We start from the raw sequence: 19471 nt of genomic DNA, 5'->3' as shown, positions 1-19471 counted from the left end.
GTGCAGATTTTTTTCAAAAACATAATAATGGCAAAGAACTGGATACATCAAATACACAATGATGGCAAATCATGAAGAGATACTACAACTGATCATTTATCCAAAGTGATGTGCAAATATTAAAAGACCAAAAGAACTATAAGGTATTGCGCACGTGAGCTGAAATGTAAAATTTCACATCTGTTTGAATTTTGAAACATGAAAAGATAATTGGAGACATACAGAATCATACAAGCCAACAGCCAATGCATTTCAGTAACCATCTACTTGCAAAGAAAAGCAGATGTGGCATTCGTTAGGTCTTTGATCAACATGAAACTTAACAACAGGAAGCTAACGTAATGTTAAAATAAACCAACACACAAAAAAAAGATATAAAGGATATCCGAACATGATTTTAAACAAATTATTCTAATCTTTCATTGATTATTGGTGAAGCCAGGATTTTAGGTTGCACACAAAATTGTGTTGTGTATGAAAAATTCATTTACATTCCAGTTATTCTCAGAATGCAGTTGAAACCAATAGAGCCAAATTAAGACAGGTCAAAACAATTTAAAAAAACGATTGTGGCTCACTCGACTATGGGACTTCAAGCCCATCAATAATGACCAGAGTGGAGTGTATGCCACACTGGGGAGAAATGCAAAGTTCTGTACCTTGTAAGGAATTAGTGAATCAATTGGAATTTAGTGATAAAGCAGAAGCTTTCATGATCATTTGCTTTCTGCACCACAATGGGGCCTAGATTCCGGACTTTCCATTTTGATGGTTGAGTACTTCAGCACCTGCTCTATGTTAAACAAGTTGTTTCAGCAGGTAAAAAACAGCTTTAGAAACTAGGACTCAAACACACAAATTAAAGTTGTATAGATCTTTAAAATTTAAATAAGTACATAGTCACATGTAATTGTAAACCACATATGCCAAGTATTTTACACAAAAGGCATCTTCTTTATAGAGTCATATCATGCGGTATCTGCAGAATCAAGAACATATGACAACAGCCAATGTTACTATGATGACCAATGTACTTTCTTCTGATCAGAAGGGTAAAACAAATTAAAAACTAAGGATTATCCATCCATCCTTCTAAATCTTCCGGCATCCAAACAGCTTTATTAATAAAGCCAACAGAGAAAATACTTGTCCTTATCCGAAAAGAAAAGAATATTCAACAGAAAGGTATTTACAGAATACATGCAGAAAAGTAAAAATGTCAACATAATCCATAACAAAACCACAATATAAAGGGAAAGGAATACAGGAGGATGTCCCAGTGAATTAGGTTGGATACTGCAAATAAGTAACTGCACCATTCAGCAGTGTCAGCATCAGGTGAAGGATCCGCCAGATACCCACTCTGCAGAAACAGAGTCCTGAATTGTGAAAGCACTGCTCTGCCAGGAGATATTATCATTCCGATGGGATGTTTAAACAAGGCCCCATCTGCCACTTTTGTGGATATAAAATGTCCTGTGTCACTATTTCAAAGACCACGAAGGTTCACCCAACCATTATTACAAAAACAAATCATGTAGCCATTGTCATGTTGCTGGGATGGGATTGCTCCATGCAACCAGTTTAAAAAATATTAATACAATTGGAATGTACACAGTATTTAAGGAGTTCTGCGTTCCATATTTCATTGTACTTAACATAAAAATCTGTGATCAAAGTAAGAATTTGGGCGATCCCACCTTACAGGGCTTGGGGCATGGCATTCTTAGAAAACGTAATATTTTATCATTCTATATTTCTGCTTCATCAACAATTCTCAGGCAATACAATATTCATAAAACATGCCCAGATTGAGTTAATCAATAAGGAAAAAAAATTGCAGAGGTTACAGTTCCCATAGAACAACACCCAAATTGTATGGTAACTCAGTTCAGCTGATTTGACAGTGAATGTCATGAGGAAAACCCCATTCCAAAATATTGAAATACAATGTGACGGTTCACTTCCCCAACAGCTTCACAGAACTCATTCAGTCTGAATCCTGACACAAATGTTTCACCTGATAATTCAGGGAAAGAGCTTCATCATTTATTGTAAGCTGTTTTTTCTTTAAATCAGTTGCCGATAAGGAAATTCAAAATAAAAAAACTAACTAAACCACCAGAGGATTCCCTGCTCAAAACAAAACTATGTCCTAATACATCTATTCAGACATAACTGAATAACCCGAAGATATGCTGGAGTCACTCATCTGGACAGGCAGCATCTCTGGAGAGAAGGAATGGGTGACATTTCAGGTCGAGACCCTTCTTCAGGTCTGAACCCGAAACATCAGCTATTCCTGCTCTCAAGAGATGCTGCTTGTCCCCGAGTTACTACAGCATTTTGTGTCTATCTACGATGTAAACCAGCATCTGCAGTTCCTACCGACACATTTTGACTCAATAACGCAAGCTCCTCAAAAGCTGTGTTCAGGAGTACAGTATAAGAAGCAGTTAAAACGGCAAGATTAATATTGATTATGAACCACAAAAGACAACTGAATTTTAATTCACCAGATAATCTTTGAATTTAAAAAAAATCAATAAATATTGTATTTCCAAAGAATACAAGAATGAAAGCTGGTTCAAAAGTGCAGACTTGATCAAGCATTAACAGATTCAAGGACAATGCACATATGTTACAGATATAAAGATAAACATGGATGAGCTTCAGTGAACCTGATTTTCATTTTCGGTAAAAGAAAATAACAATGTATGCAGCCGCACACATGAGTGAAATTAGCCTGGAGTCATATTCTGAAGCTGTATCAAAGGAGTAAATGCTCCCATTAGTGCAAAATAGAACTTTAAAAAGACCAGACGGTCCCAGATTTGTTTGCAAATGTGCCATGCAAGTTAAGTGGCAATGATGGACACTACAACTTGTTGTTATACGGTAAACGGGCAAGGAAATAACTCAGTCAGGATTAATGTGCACACCTTCAATATCTGGACTGAAATATAATAAGTGGTCACTTGGGAAATGAAAGGGAGGGGGTAAAGTGTTTACATCTAACTAAGCCAAAACAAACATGCAAGATGCTGTAAAATCAACTTTATACTTATTGCCTGTCAGTTGACACCACATCCAGCACATGGTCCAACTTGCATAGAATGCACAGAACAAACCATCTCACTCAACTGGTTTCTAGTCCGATGACATACACAAACTTCCTAATATATTTGTTATTTCACCCTACAAGCATGACTCGTCACTCATTTCACTTGTTTACTAATTTAGCTTTCCCTTAAATACAAATGTTATTTAACTAAGGCACTGCACGCTAGCCAAAGAAAGCTCAACTACATTTTTTATTGGATTTGTTAGGACTATCTCGAATTTATTGTTCCCAGTTACAGGTTCCTCACACAAACACATCTTCTGTCACTGGACTACTTACACAATCGTTCCAGTCTTAAAAACTGTTATTAATCTCCTGTCAGCCATCTTAACTGCAAGGATAAGTAGAAGAAATTGCTTTCAGTTGTAAATTATCATTTCACATTAGGCAGTATTTCCATTGTTCTGTAGTGTAATTTGCAGTAATTTTCTAAATTGAAAAAAAATCAATTTTCATGAATAACATCATCTTCCTAACATCAGCTCCAAGACTGAAAATATCTTTTATTTTGCTCAATACTTCACCCTTCTGCGTTTTAGTCAATTTTGCCTGGCCTGTTGAATTTCTTATGTTTTAATGAACAGAACTAAATGTACCCAAGTGGTTAGGCACGAGCACGCCCTGGTCTTAATATAACTCTAGACTTCTGACTCTATTCTGGCTGCTTGACTCAGCACTCAATTTGTTTTGTCATAGTCATACAGCACAGAAAGAAGCTCACCACACTATATTCAAACTGTTCATCAAGTACCAATCTACATTAAACCTATTTACCACATTTTGTCATAGGTTTCTATGCCTTGTCAATTCAATAGTTCAACTGATTGCTTCTTAAAAATTGTGCATCTCCCTCTATCTCCGCCGCCTCTTTGAGCAGTGCTAGATTCTAGATTTCAACTACTCTCTTGACAAATTTCTTCAGATCCCCTCTAAACCTCTTACCATAAACGTATTCTTAGAGCTTTATATACCTCTGTTATGGGTAAATGTTTCCTCCCATCTTCATGCCCCTAATAATTATATGCACCTCAATCAGAACCCTTTCCTCAGCCTCACTAACTTCAACTACAGGGAATGGAGGGATATGGATCACATGCAGGAAAATTAAATTAATTTATTTTGGCATAGCGTGCAGCACAGAAATTGTGAGTCAAAGAGCCTGTGTCGTGTTGAATTATTCTATGTTCTAAGGAAAACAACTGCAACCTCTCCAGTCTCTTCCCATGACATTCCATTCCAAGCAATCCCTGGATGAATCTCACCCACTTTCTTATTGGCTGATGCAGTGATTAAATGTGCCCATATCAAAGAAACATCTAAACAATTAAATTGCAAAACAAAAAAGATTACAGATGTGTAAAGACAGGAAAAGGCATAAGTGAAACATAAATGCCAACGTAGGTAGGCCAGGCCAAATGTCAATATCTGGATCCAATATCCTATATAATTTTGCCTCTGGTCATATCTTAGAACATAACTTACCACGAAGCCACGTACACGGATTAGTCTTGAAATAATTACTTAAAGTCTTCCACAAACTTAAAATCAATAATATTGGTACTACATCAAAATATGTTGTATTCCAAATTGCTCTAAACTAAAGGGCAAGTGGGAGCCACATGGAATTGTGCTCTGTACCTTTATCAAAACAAAATCTTATCTCGCCCAAAACCGTTTTTCTTGACTTCCCCTAACTTTAAACAGCACTGGCTGTCACAAAGTAAGATTGAACTGGCTTTGCCCACTAATCAGTTGACAAGCAGCTTCTGGAATGTTTTTCTTCTTCCTTTGCTCTAGGATTGCCGGAGTTGAGGAGCCTTACCTGGATGAAAGCTGGGTGAAATCCCCTCCATCCAAGAGGCGGATCTTGCAGAAGAGCACACCGTTGACGAACGGGACGGCGGCCAACTCCTCCAGGCTGAAGCTGGTCTGGAACTTGAATTTCTTCTTCTTCATTATGAAAGCCATGGGCGGACGGTCGATCTCCCACAGTCTGTTTTCTTTTCCTACTCAGAACCGTCCGATTAACTGGTCACGGTCCGAGAACTTGGGCGGCCGAAAGGAGGCGGTGGGCGAGTGGCGCGTCGGTCGAAGAGCGGTCGGCAGACGGTGGAGCCCAGGTCTGGAAGACTCAGGTCCAGTTACCCAGGGGTCGGCGCTGGGCCCAGAGCGGTCTCCCTCCAAGCCGGGCATCAGCGCAGAGCGGGGCTGACATCCTCATCACATCCAAGCGGCTAACCGGCGCTCCGGAGGCCGCTGGCGGCCGGGCTGCTGCTGAGGGCCGGTGGATGAGGGGGGTTGGCTACGGGGTTTTTTAAAAGCTGCCCTCACAAAGCTTCGCGGGAGCTTTTAAAAAAAAAAATCTCTCGGAGATCTCCCACTTCTCCGAACCATCCGCCGGCGCTTCCCTTCCGCTCGGTCACCTGTCAGCGCCCACCCTGCCTCAGCCTCGACAACCGCACTCCAACAGCACAGGCCGCTCGTCCCTCCCTCTCTCCCTCCCTCCTGCCCCTCCCTCCCTCCAATCACAGCGCGCCGCTCATTGGCCGCAAGGGCGGGGTCACAGACAACCTTCCCGATTGGTTCCGGCGCGGCCCATCCAGACAATACTGAGTGGCAGGTCAGGATGAAACGAGCCACCTCATTGGGTAGCGCGGCGATCAAGGATGAAACGTGCACCTCCATTGGCTGAAAATCAAAACGTTTCCAGCGAAAACATCGCTCATCGGTTTGAAGGCGGCAGAGAAGGGTTGAGTTGAGGAAGGGGTTCGACCCTCAACGCCGCCTGGCCAAGGTCCCCAGAGATGGCGCAGGCTGGAGAAGGGGTTCGACCCTCAACGCCGCCTGGCCATGGTCCCCAGAGATGGTGCAGGCTGGAGGCTTCGACCCTCAACGCTGCCTGGTCATGGTCCCCAGAGATGATGCAGGCTGGAGAAGGGTCTCGACCCGAAACGTCACCCATTCCTTCTCTCCAGTGATGTTGCCTGACCCAATGAGTTACTCCAGCATTGTGTGATCTTTTGGCGAATAGCGACGGACGAGTTATTTCTTCCATTCCTTCCTTGTTGGTTACACCACATTTCGTACCTCATTACCTAATTTCATTACTTCTTTTGCAGTTGTAGCAATGTTTATTCGCTGCTTATTCTGAAGTTAAGATATCGATTGGCTTCATGTTTATTGTTTACACTGTATAATATTTTGGAGCATATGATAGGCCCATCAGTTCAGAGTTCATTAACATGATCCACTTTAATAGTGAATATTTTGTGCTTTTGTAAAGTTGAAGAAACTAGAGGAAAAGAATTTATTCACAAAATGCTGGAGTAACTCAGCAGGTCAGGCAGCATCTCGGGAGAGAAGGAATGGGTGACGTTTCGGGTCGAGACCCTTCTTCAGACTGAAAAGAATGTGGATGGAATTACATTTATAGCTTGCTTGGAGCTCAGGGTGATTTCCAGGAAATGTGAGGAATAGTGGAATCTGCTCCAATGTAGAGAGTGATGGAGCCACAGTGAACTGCAGATGCAGATGCTAGAATCTTGAGAAAACTCAATGTGCTGGAGTAACTCGGCGAGTCAGGCAACATCTCTGGAGGACATGCATAGGTGACTTTTCTGGTTGGGACTCTGCTTCAGACTTGGGGAGGGCTTTACTGACAGCTGCTGTGCCAGAATCCAGGGATGAATTGCCATTGGCTTGGTGTGGAGTGGCTGCCTGTAAAGATGAGTATTGAGCAGGCTGGGCTGAGTGGCTGACGTGTGCCTTGGATGGTGAGTGTGAGTCATTATTGGGGACCAGCAGCAACTGTTCCAGGTTGGATGTGATGGCTCCCTGACTCAGACACAGAATGATGGCAACTTCCATCACATCCTAAGCGAGCGAGCTTATCTCCTGGTAAATACTTGGCAGGTTAGGTAGCTCTCATGGAAGGGGAAAGAATGTTAACAATTCAGGCTGAGGATCTTGTATTCAAAGAATGTAATTCATTCATGTCCTATTGAAACCAAACAATGTTTCATTTATATGCCATTAACTAAAAAGGACTGTGAAATATTATAATAAATATATTAGCTGGAAAAAGATGGAGTTGTATAAATTTGCAATTCTTAAGGAGGCCTTTCAAATAATTACATTCAGATTCAGGGTAGACCCATAATGCTGGAGTAGCTCAGCGGGTCAGGCAGCATCTCTGGAGAGGAAAAAAATAGTCAAGGCAAATGTGGGTCCCTTGAAGACAGAAGCAGGGCAATTTATTATGGGGAACAAAGAAATGGCAGACGAGTTAAACCGTTACTTTGGATCTGTCTTCACTGAGGAAGATACACACAATCTCCCAAATGTTCTAGGGGCCGGAGAACCTAGGGTGATGGAGGAACTGAAGGAAATCCACATTAGGCAGGAAATGGTGTTGGGTAGACTGATGGGACTGAAGGCTGATAAATCCCCAGGGCCTGATGGTCTGCATCCCAGAGTACTTAAGGAGGTGGCTCTAGAAATAGTGGAAGCATTGGAGATCATTTTTCAATGTTCTATAGATTCAGGATCAGTTCCTGTGGATTGGAGGATAGCAAATGTTATCCCACTTTTTAAGAAAGGAGGGAGAGAGAAAACGGGTAATTATAGACCAGTTAGTCTGACATCAGTGGTGGGGAAGATGCTGGAGTCAATTATAAAAGACGAAATTGCTGAGCATTTGGATAGCAGTAACGGGATCATTCCGAGTCAGCATGGATTTACGAAGGGGAAATCATGCTTGACAAATCTACTGGAATTTTTTGAGGATGTAACTAGGAAAATTGACAAGGGAGAGTCAGTGGATGTGGTGTACCTCGACTTTCAGAAAGCCTTCGACAAGGTCCCACATAGGAGATTAGTGGGCAAAATTAGGGCACATGGTATTGGGGGTAGGGTACTGACATGGATAGAAAATTGGTTGACAGACAGAAAGCAAAGAGTGGGGATAAATGGGTCCCTTTCGGAATGGCAGGCAGTGACCAGTGGGGTACCGCAAGGTTCGGTGCTGGGACCCCAGCTATTCACGATATACATTAATGACTTAGACGAAGGGATTAAAAGTACCATTAGCAAATTTGCAGATGATACTAAGTTGGGGGGTAGTGTGAATTGTGAGGAAGATGCAATAAGGCTGCAGGGTGACTTGGACAGGTTGTGTGAGTGGGCGGATACATGGCAGATGCAGTTTAATGTAGATAAGTGTGAGGTTATTCACTTTGGAAGTAAGAATAGAAAGGCAGATTATTATCTGAATGGTGTCAAGTTAGGAGGAGGGGGAGTTCAACGAGATCTGGGTGTCCTAGTGCATCAGTCAATGAAAGGAAGCATGCAGGTTCAGCAGGCAGTGAAGAAAGCCAATGGAATGTTGGCCTTCGTAACAAGAGGAGTTGAGTATAGGAGCAAAGAGGTCCTTCTACAGTTGTACGGGGCCCTGGTGAGACCGCACCTGGAGTACTGTGTGCAGTTTTGGTCTCCAAATTTGAGGAAGGATATTCTTGCTATGGAGGGCGTGCAGCGTAGGTTCACTGGGTTAATTCCCGGAATGGCGGGACTGTCGTATGTTGAAAGGCTGGAGCGATTGGGCTTGTATACACTGGAATTTAGAAGGATGAGGGGGGATCTTATTGAAACATATAAGATAATTAGGGGATTGGACACATTAGAGGCAGATAACATGTTCCCAATGTTGGGGGAGTCCAGAACAAGGGGCCACAGTTTGAGAATAAGGGGTAGGCCATTTAGAACGGAGATGAGGAAGAACTTTTTCAGTCAGAGGGTGGTGAAGGTGTGGAATTCTCTGCCTCAGAAGGCAGTGGAGGCCAGTTCGTTGGATGCTTTCAAGAGAGAGCTGGATAGAGCTCTTAAGGATAGCGGAGTGAGGGGGTATGGGGAGAAGGCAGGAACGGGGTACTGATTGAGAGTGATCAGCCATGATCGCATTGAATGGCGGTGCTGGCTCGAAGGGCTGAATGGCCTACTCCTGCACCTATTGTCTATTGTCTATTGTCTATTGAATGGGTGATGTTTTGGGTCGAGACCCTTCTTCAGACTGAAGAAGGGTCTTGACCTGAAAGTTAGTCTAATCAATAATTAAAATGCTGCACATCCATAAATCTTTACTTCTATATGATCACATTCTTACTGTAAAATTGTGAGTTTAGAAGTTAGGGTGTGGTTAAGAGCTGAAAATGTTAGACCTGTTTGAATGCAAAAAGTTATAAAATGTCTAAATTGAGCTTTGTGGAACTGAGTTAGAGACTGAAGTCCTTGTAAAGGCATTACCCAATTTGTGTTGTGTCCTCCTGTTGTACAAGAGACCAGATCATGACTAGCAAATATGGAATGCTAAATTGAAAATAATGCAAGTAAATCCATGATTCACCTCTGGGGTATGCACGGGTACTGGAAAGTGAGAAGATCACAGTCATAAGAGCTTCCCCTGTGCTGAACCAGAAAGGTATCATGTGAAGGAATACATGATACTCCTTGAGTGAATTAGGGTGTCACAGAGGGAAAGAGGTGATTGGCAGGAAAATAAAGGTTGGTTTTATATAAGCACGACAAAGTCAGGGACTTAAACAATATGTGAATGATTCAGTCCCAATTATGTATTTTTTTCACTCCCTCTCCACCCAACAATATCTGTTCAGTTTTGTCACTGAACAAATATTGTATAATTGCCTTCATTGTAAAAGACACAAACCGTGTTCCAATAACTGCAGAAAATGAAAAAGCAAATAGGAAAAAGGAATTTCAAACCAATCACTTTGTCATGGCCTATTCACAAAATGCTGGAATAACTCAGCAGGTCAGGCAGCATCTCGGGAGAGAAGGAATGGGTGACGTTTCGGGTCGAGACCCTTCTTCAGACTGATGTCAGGGGGGTGGGACAAAGGAAGGATATAGGTGGAGACAGGAAGATAGAGGGAGATCTGGGAAGGAGGAGGGGAAGGGAGGGACAGAGGAGCTATCTAAAGTTGGAGAAGTCGACGTTCATACCACCGGGCTGCAAACTGCCCAGGTGAAATATCAGGTGCTGTTCCTCCAATTTCCGGTGGGCCTCACTATGGCACTGGAGGAGGCCCATGACAGAAAGGTCAGACTGGGAATGGGAGGGGGAATTAAAGTGCTCGGCCACCGGGAGATCAGTTTTGTTAATGCGGACCGAGCGCAGGTGTTCAGCGAAGCGATCGGCGAGCCTGCGCTTGGTTTCGCCGATGTAAATAAGTTGGCATCTAGAGCAGCAGATGCAATAGATGAGGTTGGAGGAGGTGCAGGTGAAACTTTGTCTCACCTGGAAAGACTGTTTGGGTCCTTGGATGGAGTTGAGGGGGGAGGTAAAGGGACAGGTGTTGCATCTCGTGCGGTTGCAGGGGAAAGTGCCCGGGGTTGGGGTGGTTTGGGTAGGAAGGGATGAGTGGACCAGGGAGTTACGGAGGGAACGGTCTCTGCGGAACGCGGAGAGGGGAGGGGATGGGAAGATATGGCCAGTGGTGGGGTCCCGTTGTAGGTGACGGAAATGTTGGTGGATGATATGTTGGATCCGCTGGCTGGTGGGGTGGAAGGTGAGAACGAGGGGGATTCTGTCCTTGTTGCGAGTGGGGGGAGGGGGAGCAAGAGCGGAGCTGCGGGATGTAGAAGCGACCCTAGTGAGAGCCTCAACTATAATGGAGGAGGGGAAGCCCCGTTTTCTGAAGAACGAGGACATCTCAGAAGCCCTAGTGTGAAACACCTCATCCCGGGCGCAGATGCGGCGTAGACGGAGGAATTGGGAGTAGGGGATAGACTTTTTGCAGGGGACCGGGTGGGAAGAAGTGTAGTCCAGATAGCGGTGCGAGTCAGTGGGTTTATACAAAGTCCACTTTGTCATGGCCTGATGTTTTGATAAATACTATATAAATGCAAGATATCTTTCTTCTCCATGCTCTTGCACATATTTCACATCAAGGTCAGAACCATTCACTCCATTGTTCCATTCTGGTGTTTATGGTCCTCATGAGCCTCCTTCTATCCTTCCTTCTCTTAGCTCTTTGGCATCTTTTACACCTGCATCATGGCATATCCAAACTCTGAAGGGAAACATTTACTGGCCTTGACAATGCAGTTCCAATATTCAAGGAACTCAACACTGTTTAGAATAAAGCCGCCAACTTGATTGGCATTCGATCCTCCAACCTAAACAATAATTTCTTCATTCTTTGATGAAGAGAAACACTACCACCTGCACTGCCCCCGCCAAGCAGTTGCCACAATGATTTTGAAATGTATTTCTGTTCCTTCAATGCTGGATTTAAATCCTCGAACTCAATATAAAGCAACAGTCTAAGGTTTTTTTTCTTCAGAGAAATGCAACAGTTCAAGCCAGCAGCTCACTACCAGTTTTTCAAGGACAATGAGGTTTGGTCAACACATGCCGACCTTGCCAGTGAAACTCACATCCTCGTAATAAATAATAAAAGGATACATTCTTGCATCTCTTTCTCTCTCATGAGGTTAAAACAAAAATCCCTATAAATTTATTATGGAGACATGTTTATGGACTCTGGTTCTGATCTTTCCTACACATCCAAAACAAAAGAGCCTCTCCTGTTTAGTCTTTCTTGATAGCTTAACCTCTCAACACCATTACTGTTTAAATATTTCACCTTCCCTTATAAATCCTTTATCTTTTTTGGCACGTGCTCAGAATTGATATAGCCTGCTTACACCTTGATTTTATATTTTCCAAGGTTGCTGATGAGGTCAATGAAGGAATTGTAGACTCTTCTGTAGATAAAGCAAGCAGTGGTTGGCAGATGGGTAGTTTGTGAGGCAATATCTACTGCTGTTTATGCAGAGCTTCCTATGCTCCTAATGCGAGGTTCTCCATACTATTTTAAATGTACCTGCATCCACTTTGAGTAATTTTGGCCAGTGAGCCAGTGGGGACGAAACATTTTCCTCAAGAGCACATCCTCAAATCTTTTTTCAGTCCACCTGATAATCTCCTCCTACATCAGAACATCAGTTTTGGGTGTCCGATGTTGACTGATGTGGCCCATCCAACGTGGAGAGTAATCAGAGCCTCAATGCTGGGAGTGTTGGCCTAGGAGGGGTAGAAACATAGATATATAGAAACATAGCAAAATAGGTGCAGGAGGAGGCCATTCGGCCCATCGAGCCAGCACCGCCATTCATTGTGATCATGGCTGATCGTCTCCAATCAATAACCCGTGCCTGCCTTCTCCCCATACCCCTTGATTCCACTAGCCCCTAGAGCTCTATCTAACTTTCTCTTAAATCCATCCAGTGATTTGGCTTCCACTGCCCTCCATAGCAGAGAATTCTACAAATTCGCAATTCTCTGGGTGAAAAAGTTTTTTCTCACCTCAGTTTTAAATGGCCTCCCCTTTAATCTAAGACCGTGGCCCCTGGTTCTGGACTCGCCCAACATTGGGAACATTTTTCCTGCATCTAGCTTGTCCAGTCCTTTCATAATTTTATATGTTTCTATAAGATCCCCTCTCATCCTTCTAAACTCCAGTGAATACAAGCCTAGTCTTTTCAATCTTTCCTCATATGTCAGTCCCGCCATCCCAGGGATCAATCTCGTGAACCTACGTTGCACTGCCTCAATTACAAGGATGTCCTGCCTCAAATTAGGAGACCAAAACTGTACATAATACTCCAAATGTGGTCTTACCAGGGCCCTATACAACTGCAGAAGAACCTCTTTACTCCTATGCTGAAATCCTCTTGTTATGAAGGCCAATATTCCATTAGCTTTCTTCACTGCCTGCTGCACCTGCAGGCCAACTTTCAGTGACTGGTGTACAAGGACACCCAGGTCTTGCTGCACTTCCCCCTTACCTAACCTAACTCCATTGAGATAATAATCTGCCTCCTTGTTACTGCCGCCAAAGTGGTAACCTCACATTTATCTATATTATACTGCACCTGACACGCATCTGCCCACTCACTCAACCTGTCCAGGTCACCCCGGCAACCTCCTAACATCCTCTTCACAATTTACACTGCCACCCAGCTTTGTGTCATCCTCAAACTTGCTAGTGTTGCTTCTAATTCCCTCTTCCAAATCATTAATATATATGGTAAACAGTTTCGGCCCCAACACCAAGCCTTGCGGCACTCCACTCGCCACTGCCTGCCATTCTGAAAAGGACCCGTTTACTCCTACTCTTTGCTTCCTGTCAGCCAACCAATTTTCTATCCATGTCAACACCCTACCCCCAATACCATGTGCTCTAATTTTAGTCACCAATCTCCCGTGCGGGACCTTATCAAAGGCTTTCTGAAATTCTAGATACATTACATCCACTGGCTCCCCTTCATCCATTTTACTTGTCACATCCTCAAATAATTCCAGAAGATTAGTCAAGCATGATTTCCCTTTCATAAATCCATGCTGACTTGGACATATCCTTTTACTGCTATCCAAATGCACCGTTATTACCTCTTTCATAATTGACCCCAGCATCTTTCCCACCATCGAAGTCAGGCTAACTGGTCTGTAATTCCCCGTTTTCTCTCTCGCTCCTTTCTTGAAAAGTGGGATAACATTAGCTATCCTCCAATCCACAGGAACTGATCCTGAATCTATTGAACATTGGAAAATGATCATCAATGCATCCACTATTTCTAGAGCCACCTCCCTGAGGACCCTGGGATACAGACCATCAGGCCCAGGGGATTTGTCATCCTTAAGTCCCATTAGTCTACCCAATACTATTTCTCGCCTAATGAAAATTTCTGTCAGTTCCTCTACGCCCCGAGATCCTCAGTCCTCCAGTACATCAGGGAGATTGTTTGTGTCTTCCTTAGTGAAGACAGATCCGAAGTACCTGTTCAACTCGTCTGCCATTTCCTTGTTACCCATAATAATTTCACCCGTGTCTGCCTTCAAGGTACCCACATTTGACTTTTCTACTCTTTTTCTCTTAACATATCTAAAGAAGCTTTTACTGTCCTTCTTTATATTCTTGGCCAGCTTCCCCTCATACTTCATCTTTTCAGCCCGTATTGCCCGTTTTGTTACCTTCTGTTGTCCTATGAAAGTTTCCCAGTCCTCTGGCTTCAGGCTACTCTTTGCTGTGTTATAAATCTTTTCTTTTAGTTTTATTCCATCCCTATCTTCCCTTGTCAGCCACGGTTGCCTCCTACTCCCCTTAGAATCTTTCTTCCTTTTTGGAATGAAATGATTCTGCGTCTTCCGGATTATGCTCAGAAATTCCTGCCATTGCTGTTCCACTGTCAATCCTGCTAGGATCCCTATCCAGTCTACCTTGGCTAGCTCCTCTCTCATGCCTTCATAGTCCCCTTTGTTCAACTGCATCACTGACACTTCCAATTTAACCTTCTCCTTCTCAAATTGCAGATTAAAACTAATCATATTATTATGGCGATCTGGAAGCTTGTTCTTTGTTAAAGAAGTTTATTTCAGCAGCAATATTCGATTACAAAGTATAACAAACGGATTTACAGGCAACCATTAAATCAAACTGTTCGCTTCGAAGTTCTCTTCCCACTGACTGGTTTTGGGCGCCAAAACCACCACCTGACCTAGCTGGCCAATCCGAGAGTTCGACTCTCAGGACCAATCCCTATGGTCGCTACATGACCCCCCCCAGAACCCGAGGTACGGAATCTAGCAGGGAGCCGGACTTCGCGACCAGAACGAGTAAGGAGAGGGGCTGCAGGCACCACAGGAGCAGGGGGTCCCGGGTCAGGTGGAATTGCAGGAGGGCGGCCCCACCGAGGCAGCTGACCGACCAGGACAGGGCGGTCCTGATCCAAGTGTGCAGGTTTGAGCCAGGACACAGAGACGAGCTCACTCCTGCCCCCAACATCTAAGGTGAAGGTGACCGTCCCTTTACGTAACACGCGGAACGGTCCCTCATAGACCCCCTGTAACGGGGAACGATGGGCATCCCTATGCAGAAACACAAATTCACAGTCCTTCAAGGCAGTCGGTTCATGCACCATGGAACACCCGTGACGTGAAGTAGGAACTGGAGCCAGGGAACCCACTCGCGCCCGGAGGGATGCTAAAACCGACGGAACCGAGGGCTGCTGACCAGAGGACACCGGAAGGAAATCCCCGGCACTCTGAGTGGCGAGCCATATACCAGTTCCGTGGACGAAGTTCCGAGGTCCTGCTTAGGAGCAGTACGGATGCCCAAAAGGACCCAGGGGAGCTGGTCTACCCAGTCAGGGCCGTCCAGCCGTGCACTGAGGGCCGCCTTAAGCTGCCGGTGGAACCTCTCCACGAGCCCATTAGCCTGTGGGTGGTACGCCGTGGTCTGCTGCAACCGGGAACCGTACAACTCCGCTAACGTAGCCCAAAGGGTAGAGGTGAACTGGGGCCCCCCGGTCGGTGTTAATAATGGACGGAACACCGAAGCGGGCAACCCATTGGAGGGCCAGGACCCGGGCACAAGAGGCGGCGGAGGTGTCGGACAACGGGAAAGCCTCCGGCCAACGGGTAAATCGGTCAACCACCGTGAGTAGGTGAGTGTAGCCCCAGGAGGAAGGCAAGGGTCCAACTAAATCAACGTGAATATGGAAAAAACGGACCGCAGGGACCTCAAACTCCTGTACCGGAGGTTGGACATGCCTGTGAACTTTAACGGTCTGGCAGGGAACACAGGAACGGGCCCAAGCGGCTATCTGCTTGCGCAGGCCGTGCCACACAAACCTATCGGCTACCAAGGCAGAGGTGGAGCGGATGGACGGGTGCGCCAGCCCATCAATGGCATCAAACACCTGCGCTGAAGGGCGGCCGGCACCACCGGCCTAGGGCGGGGAAGGGAAACATCACACCAGACTTTTGTACCCGCAGGCCCACAAGCCACTTGGGCCAGCTTCAACCCCGAAGTGGTGGACTGGTATGCTGAGGCAATGTCAGCCAGGCTCTGTGCCTCCGCAAGCTCCTGGAAATCCACCTCGCATTCCACCGCTGAAATTGGGGAAATGGCTGGCCGGGACAGGGCGTCAGCAACGGCATTCAGCTTACCCGCGACATGTCGAACATCGGTAGTAAACTCTGAGATGGCAGTCAGGTGCCGCTGCTGGCGGGCCGACCATGGGTCGGACACTTTCGAAAAAGCAAAAGTCGACGGTTTGTGGTCCGTAAAGGCCACAAATGGGCGGCTTTCTAAAAAATACCTAAAGTGGCGGACAGCTAAATAGAGAGCCAGAAGCTCTCGGTCAAAGGCGCTATACTTCAGCTCAGCTGTGTTAAGCTGTCGGCTGAAAAACGCCAAGGGCTGCCAACTGCCATCCACCTGCTGTTCCAAAACCCCTCCAACCACCACGTCCGACGCATCGACCGTCAGGGCCATGGGGGCGAAGGCGCTCGGGTGGACGAGCATGGTGGCGTCTGCCAGAGCCACTTTAGCTGCCTCAAAGGCCGTCTCAGCGGCCGCCGACCACTCCAACTCCACAGGTTTGCCTGCGAGACACTGGAAGAGTGGACGCATGACCCTTGCCGCTGCCGGCACGAACCTGTGATAGAAATTCACCATACCCACGAACTCCTGCAACCCCTTTACCGTGGTGGGCCGCGGGAAGGCACGAATCGCCTCCACCTTGTCAGGCAACGGAGTGGCGCCGGCTGAGGTGATCCGGTGTCCTAAGAAATCGATAGAGGGGAGGCCAAATTGACACTTGGAGGGGTGTATGATGAGCCCGTGGTCTCGGAGCCGCTTGAACACCATCCGCAAATGGACAAGGTGTTCTCGCACCGAGCGACTGGCGACCAGGATATCGTCCAAATAAATGAAAACAAAAGACAAATCTCGACCCACACGGTCCATAAGCCGCTGGAACGCCTGTGCCGCGTTTTTTAAACCGAAAGGCATGCGCAACCATTCGAACAACCCGAACGGAGTGATCGTGGCAGTCTTTGGTATGTCTCCCGGATGCACAGGAATCTGGTGGTAGCCATGCACTAAGTCAATTTTGGAGAACACAACGACACCTTCCAGCCCGGACGAGAAATTCTGGATGTGCGGTATGGGATAGCGGTCCGCCGTGGTGACGGCGTTAAGGCGCCGGTAATCTCCACATGGCCTCCAACCCCCAGATGCTTTGGAGACCATATACAAAGGAGAGGCCCACGGGCTGTTGGACCGACGGACAATGCCCAATTGTTCCATGTTCTGAAATTCTTCCCGCGCCACCTTGAGTTTGTCCGGCGGCAATCTCCGGGCCCGCGCGAAAACGGGGGGCCCCTCGGTGGGAATGTGTTGGACAATGCCGTGCCTTGCAGAAGGGGCGTCGAAACGCTGAACCAGCAGCTCCGGAAACTCAGCCAGGACCGCAGCATATGGGTCGGAGGCCGCGACGGCGGCCTGGACAGTCGGGCTGGGCGGGGTGGCCGGCGGTGGAGCAGCGGGCTCATCGCTGCTAGCGGAGGGTCGAAGGCCTTTATTTCGGACATCGGGAACTAGCGAAAAGGCCCAGAGGAACTCTCTGCCCAGGATCGCTTGACCGACTTCCGCGACGATAAACGACCATTCATACGTGCGGGTGCCTAAGGACAGAGACATTGCCCGTGTACCATACGTGCGGATGGGGCTACCGTTGACTGCGATGAGGGTAGGCCCTTTCTTACCCGATCGTGCTTCAAGGTCTGTCGGCGGTACGATGCTGACTATGGCTCCCGTGTTGACCAAGAATTCTGTGTCCGTGAATCGATCTCGGACGTAGAGGCGTCGGTTCTGGCCAATCGCAACCGCCTCTATGTACGATCGGCCGAGGCATTTCCAGAGAAGGTGCAAGGCGAGCGGCAGTTGCGGGCTTCTCCACCCCATCTCAGATGATAATAACACCAGCCGCGCTTGTGCGGATCCTTTTGGCGGGGTTTTGGAGAAATGGCGGGAGTCGCGGCGCCATCTTGGTGCCGCTGCGGGCTGCCCGATGATGCCGAGACCCTGTTGATCGAACTATGTTTCTTCGATTTGGACACCATAAGCGCATCGGCTTTCTCCGCGTATGCCACGGGGTCCTTAAAAGAACAATCCGTGAGCATAAGCCTAACATCTTCTGGCAGTTGCTCTCGAAATGCCTGCTCGAACATGAGGCAATCCTTGTGCTCACCTGCCAGCGCCAACATTTCAGCCATGAGGGCGGACGGCAGCCGATCTCCGAGATCCGGTAGGTGCATAAGCCTCTCAACTCGATCATGCCTACTGAATCCGAAGGTTCGAAGCATGAGTACTTTCAGCGCCTCGTACTTGCCTTCTGCTGGAGGGGAAGTGATGAACTGCATCACCCGCGCAGACGTCTCAGGCGGTAGAGCGCTGACCAGGTAATAATACTTCGTCTCATCCACCGAGATGTTTCTTAGGTGGAACTGGGCTTCCGCATGGGCAAACCAAAGGTGGGGTTGATGTGCCCAAAACGGAGGAAGATGAACGCTGACCGCGTTTAGCTGCGGTACGCCGGGCGCTGGAGCCGCAGGAGGAGCGCCTTGTTCATCCATGGTAGATGATCGGCTAGATCACGTCGAGGTCACCAATATGGTGAATCTGGAAGCTTGTTCTTTGTTAAAGAAGTTTATTGCGGCAGCAATATTCGATTACAAAGTATAACAAACTGATTTACAGACAACCATTAAATCAAACTGGTCGCTTCGAAGTTCTCTTCCCACTGACTGGTTTTGGGCACCAAAACCACCACCTGACCTAGCTGGCCAATCCGAGGGTTCGACTCTCAGGACCAATCCCTATGGTTGCTACATTATGATCACTACCTCCAAGCGGTTCCTTTACCTCGAGTTCTCTTATCAAATCTGGTTCTGAGGTTAATCCGATTATCCTTGCATCCCACCCAAAGTCCAGCACAGTAGTCTAGCAATTAATTTTAAAATTTGTTTTCTAACACTCAGGGACATAGTTCATGATAGCATGTTAACGAAAGGCTGCATTTGATTTTAGTTTAGTTTAGAGATACAGCGCAGAAACAGGCCCTTTGGCCCTCCGTCCACACAGATCAGCGATCCCCATACACTAACACTATCTTACACACTGGGGCAATTTAATCTAGCCAATTAACTTACAAACCTGTACATCTTTGGAGTGTGGGAGGAAACCGGAGCTTCCGGAGAAAACCCACGGGAAGAATATACAAACTCTGTATAGACAGAACCCAGGTCTCAGGCGCTGCAGCAAATGTACCGCTATGCCACCGTGCCGCCCCTGGATCAATAATCCAAACAACTCTCCTGTCCCCCACCATACTCCAGTTGTGTAATGAGTTGGATGATCAAAACCAGACCTGTGATTGGGAAAATAGATTTAAAAATAAATCTTTGCTTTGTATTTCCAG

General features: G+C 46.3%; 1 protein-coding gene across 2 annotated transcripts in view; it reads right to left on the bottom strand.

Moving 5' to 3' along the window:
* Nucleotides 1-5603, bottom strand: part of LOC144608406 (early estrogen-induced gene 1 protein-like) — an 84953-nt gene extending 79350 nt beyond the window's left edge. For both annotated transcript variants that reach the window (XM_078426137.1, XM_078426138.1), the window contains exon 1: nucleotides 4947-5603. In XM_078426137.1, coding sequence (XP_078282263.1) covers nucleotides 4947-5092 — 146 coding nt within the window. In that variant the 5' untranslated portion in view covers nucleotides 5093-5603. The remainder of the gene's footprint in view (nucleotides 1-4946) is intronic.
* Nucleotides 5604-19471: the final 13868 nt, after the last annotated feature.

This window comes from Rhinoraja longicauda, chromosome 31 (assembly GCF_053455715.1).
Source record: "Rhinoraja longicauda isolate Sanriku21f chromosome 31, sRhiLon1.1, whole genome shotgun sequence".
NCBI classification, from domain to species: domain Eukaryota; kingdom Metazoa; phylum Chordata; class Chondrichthyes; order Rajiformes; family Arhynchobatidae; genus Rhinoraja; species Rhinoraja longicauda.
This window is presented reverse-complemented; position numbering and strand designations above follow the sequence as displayed.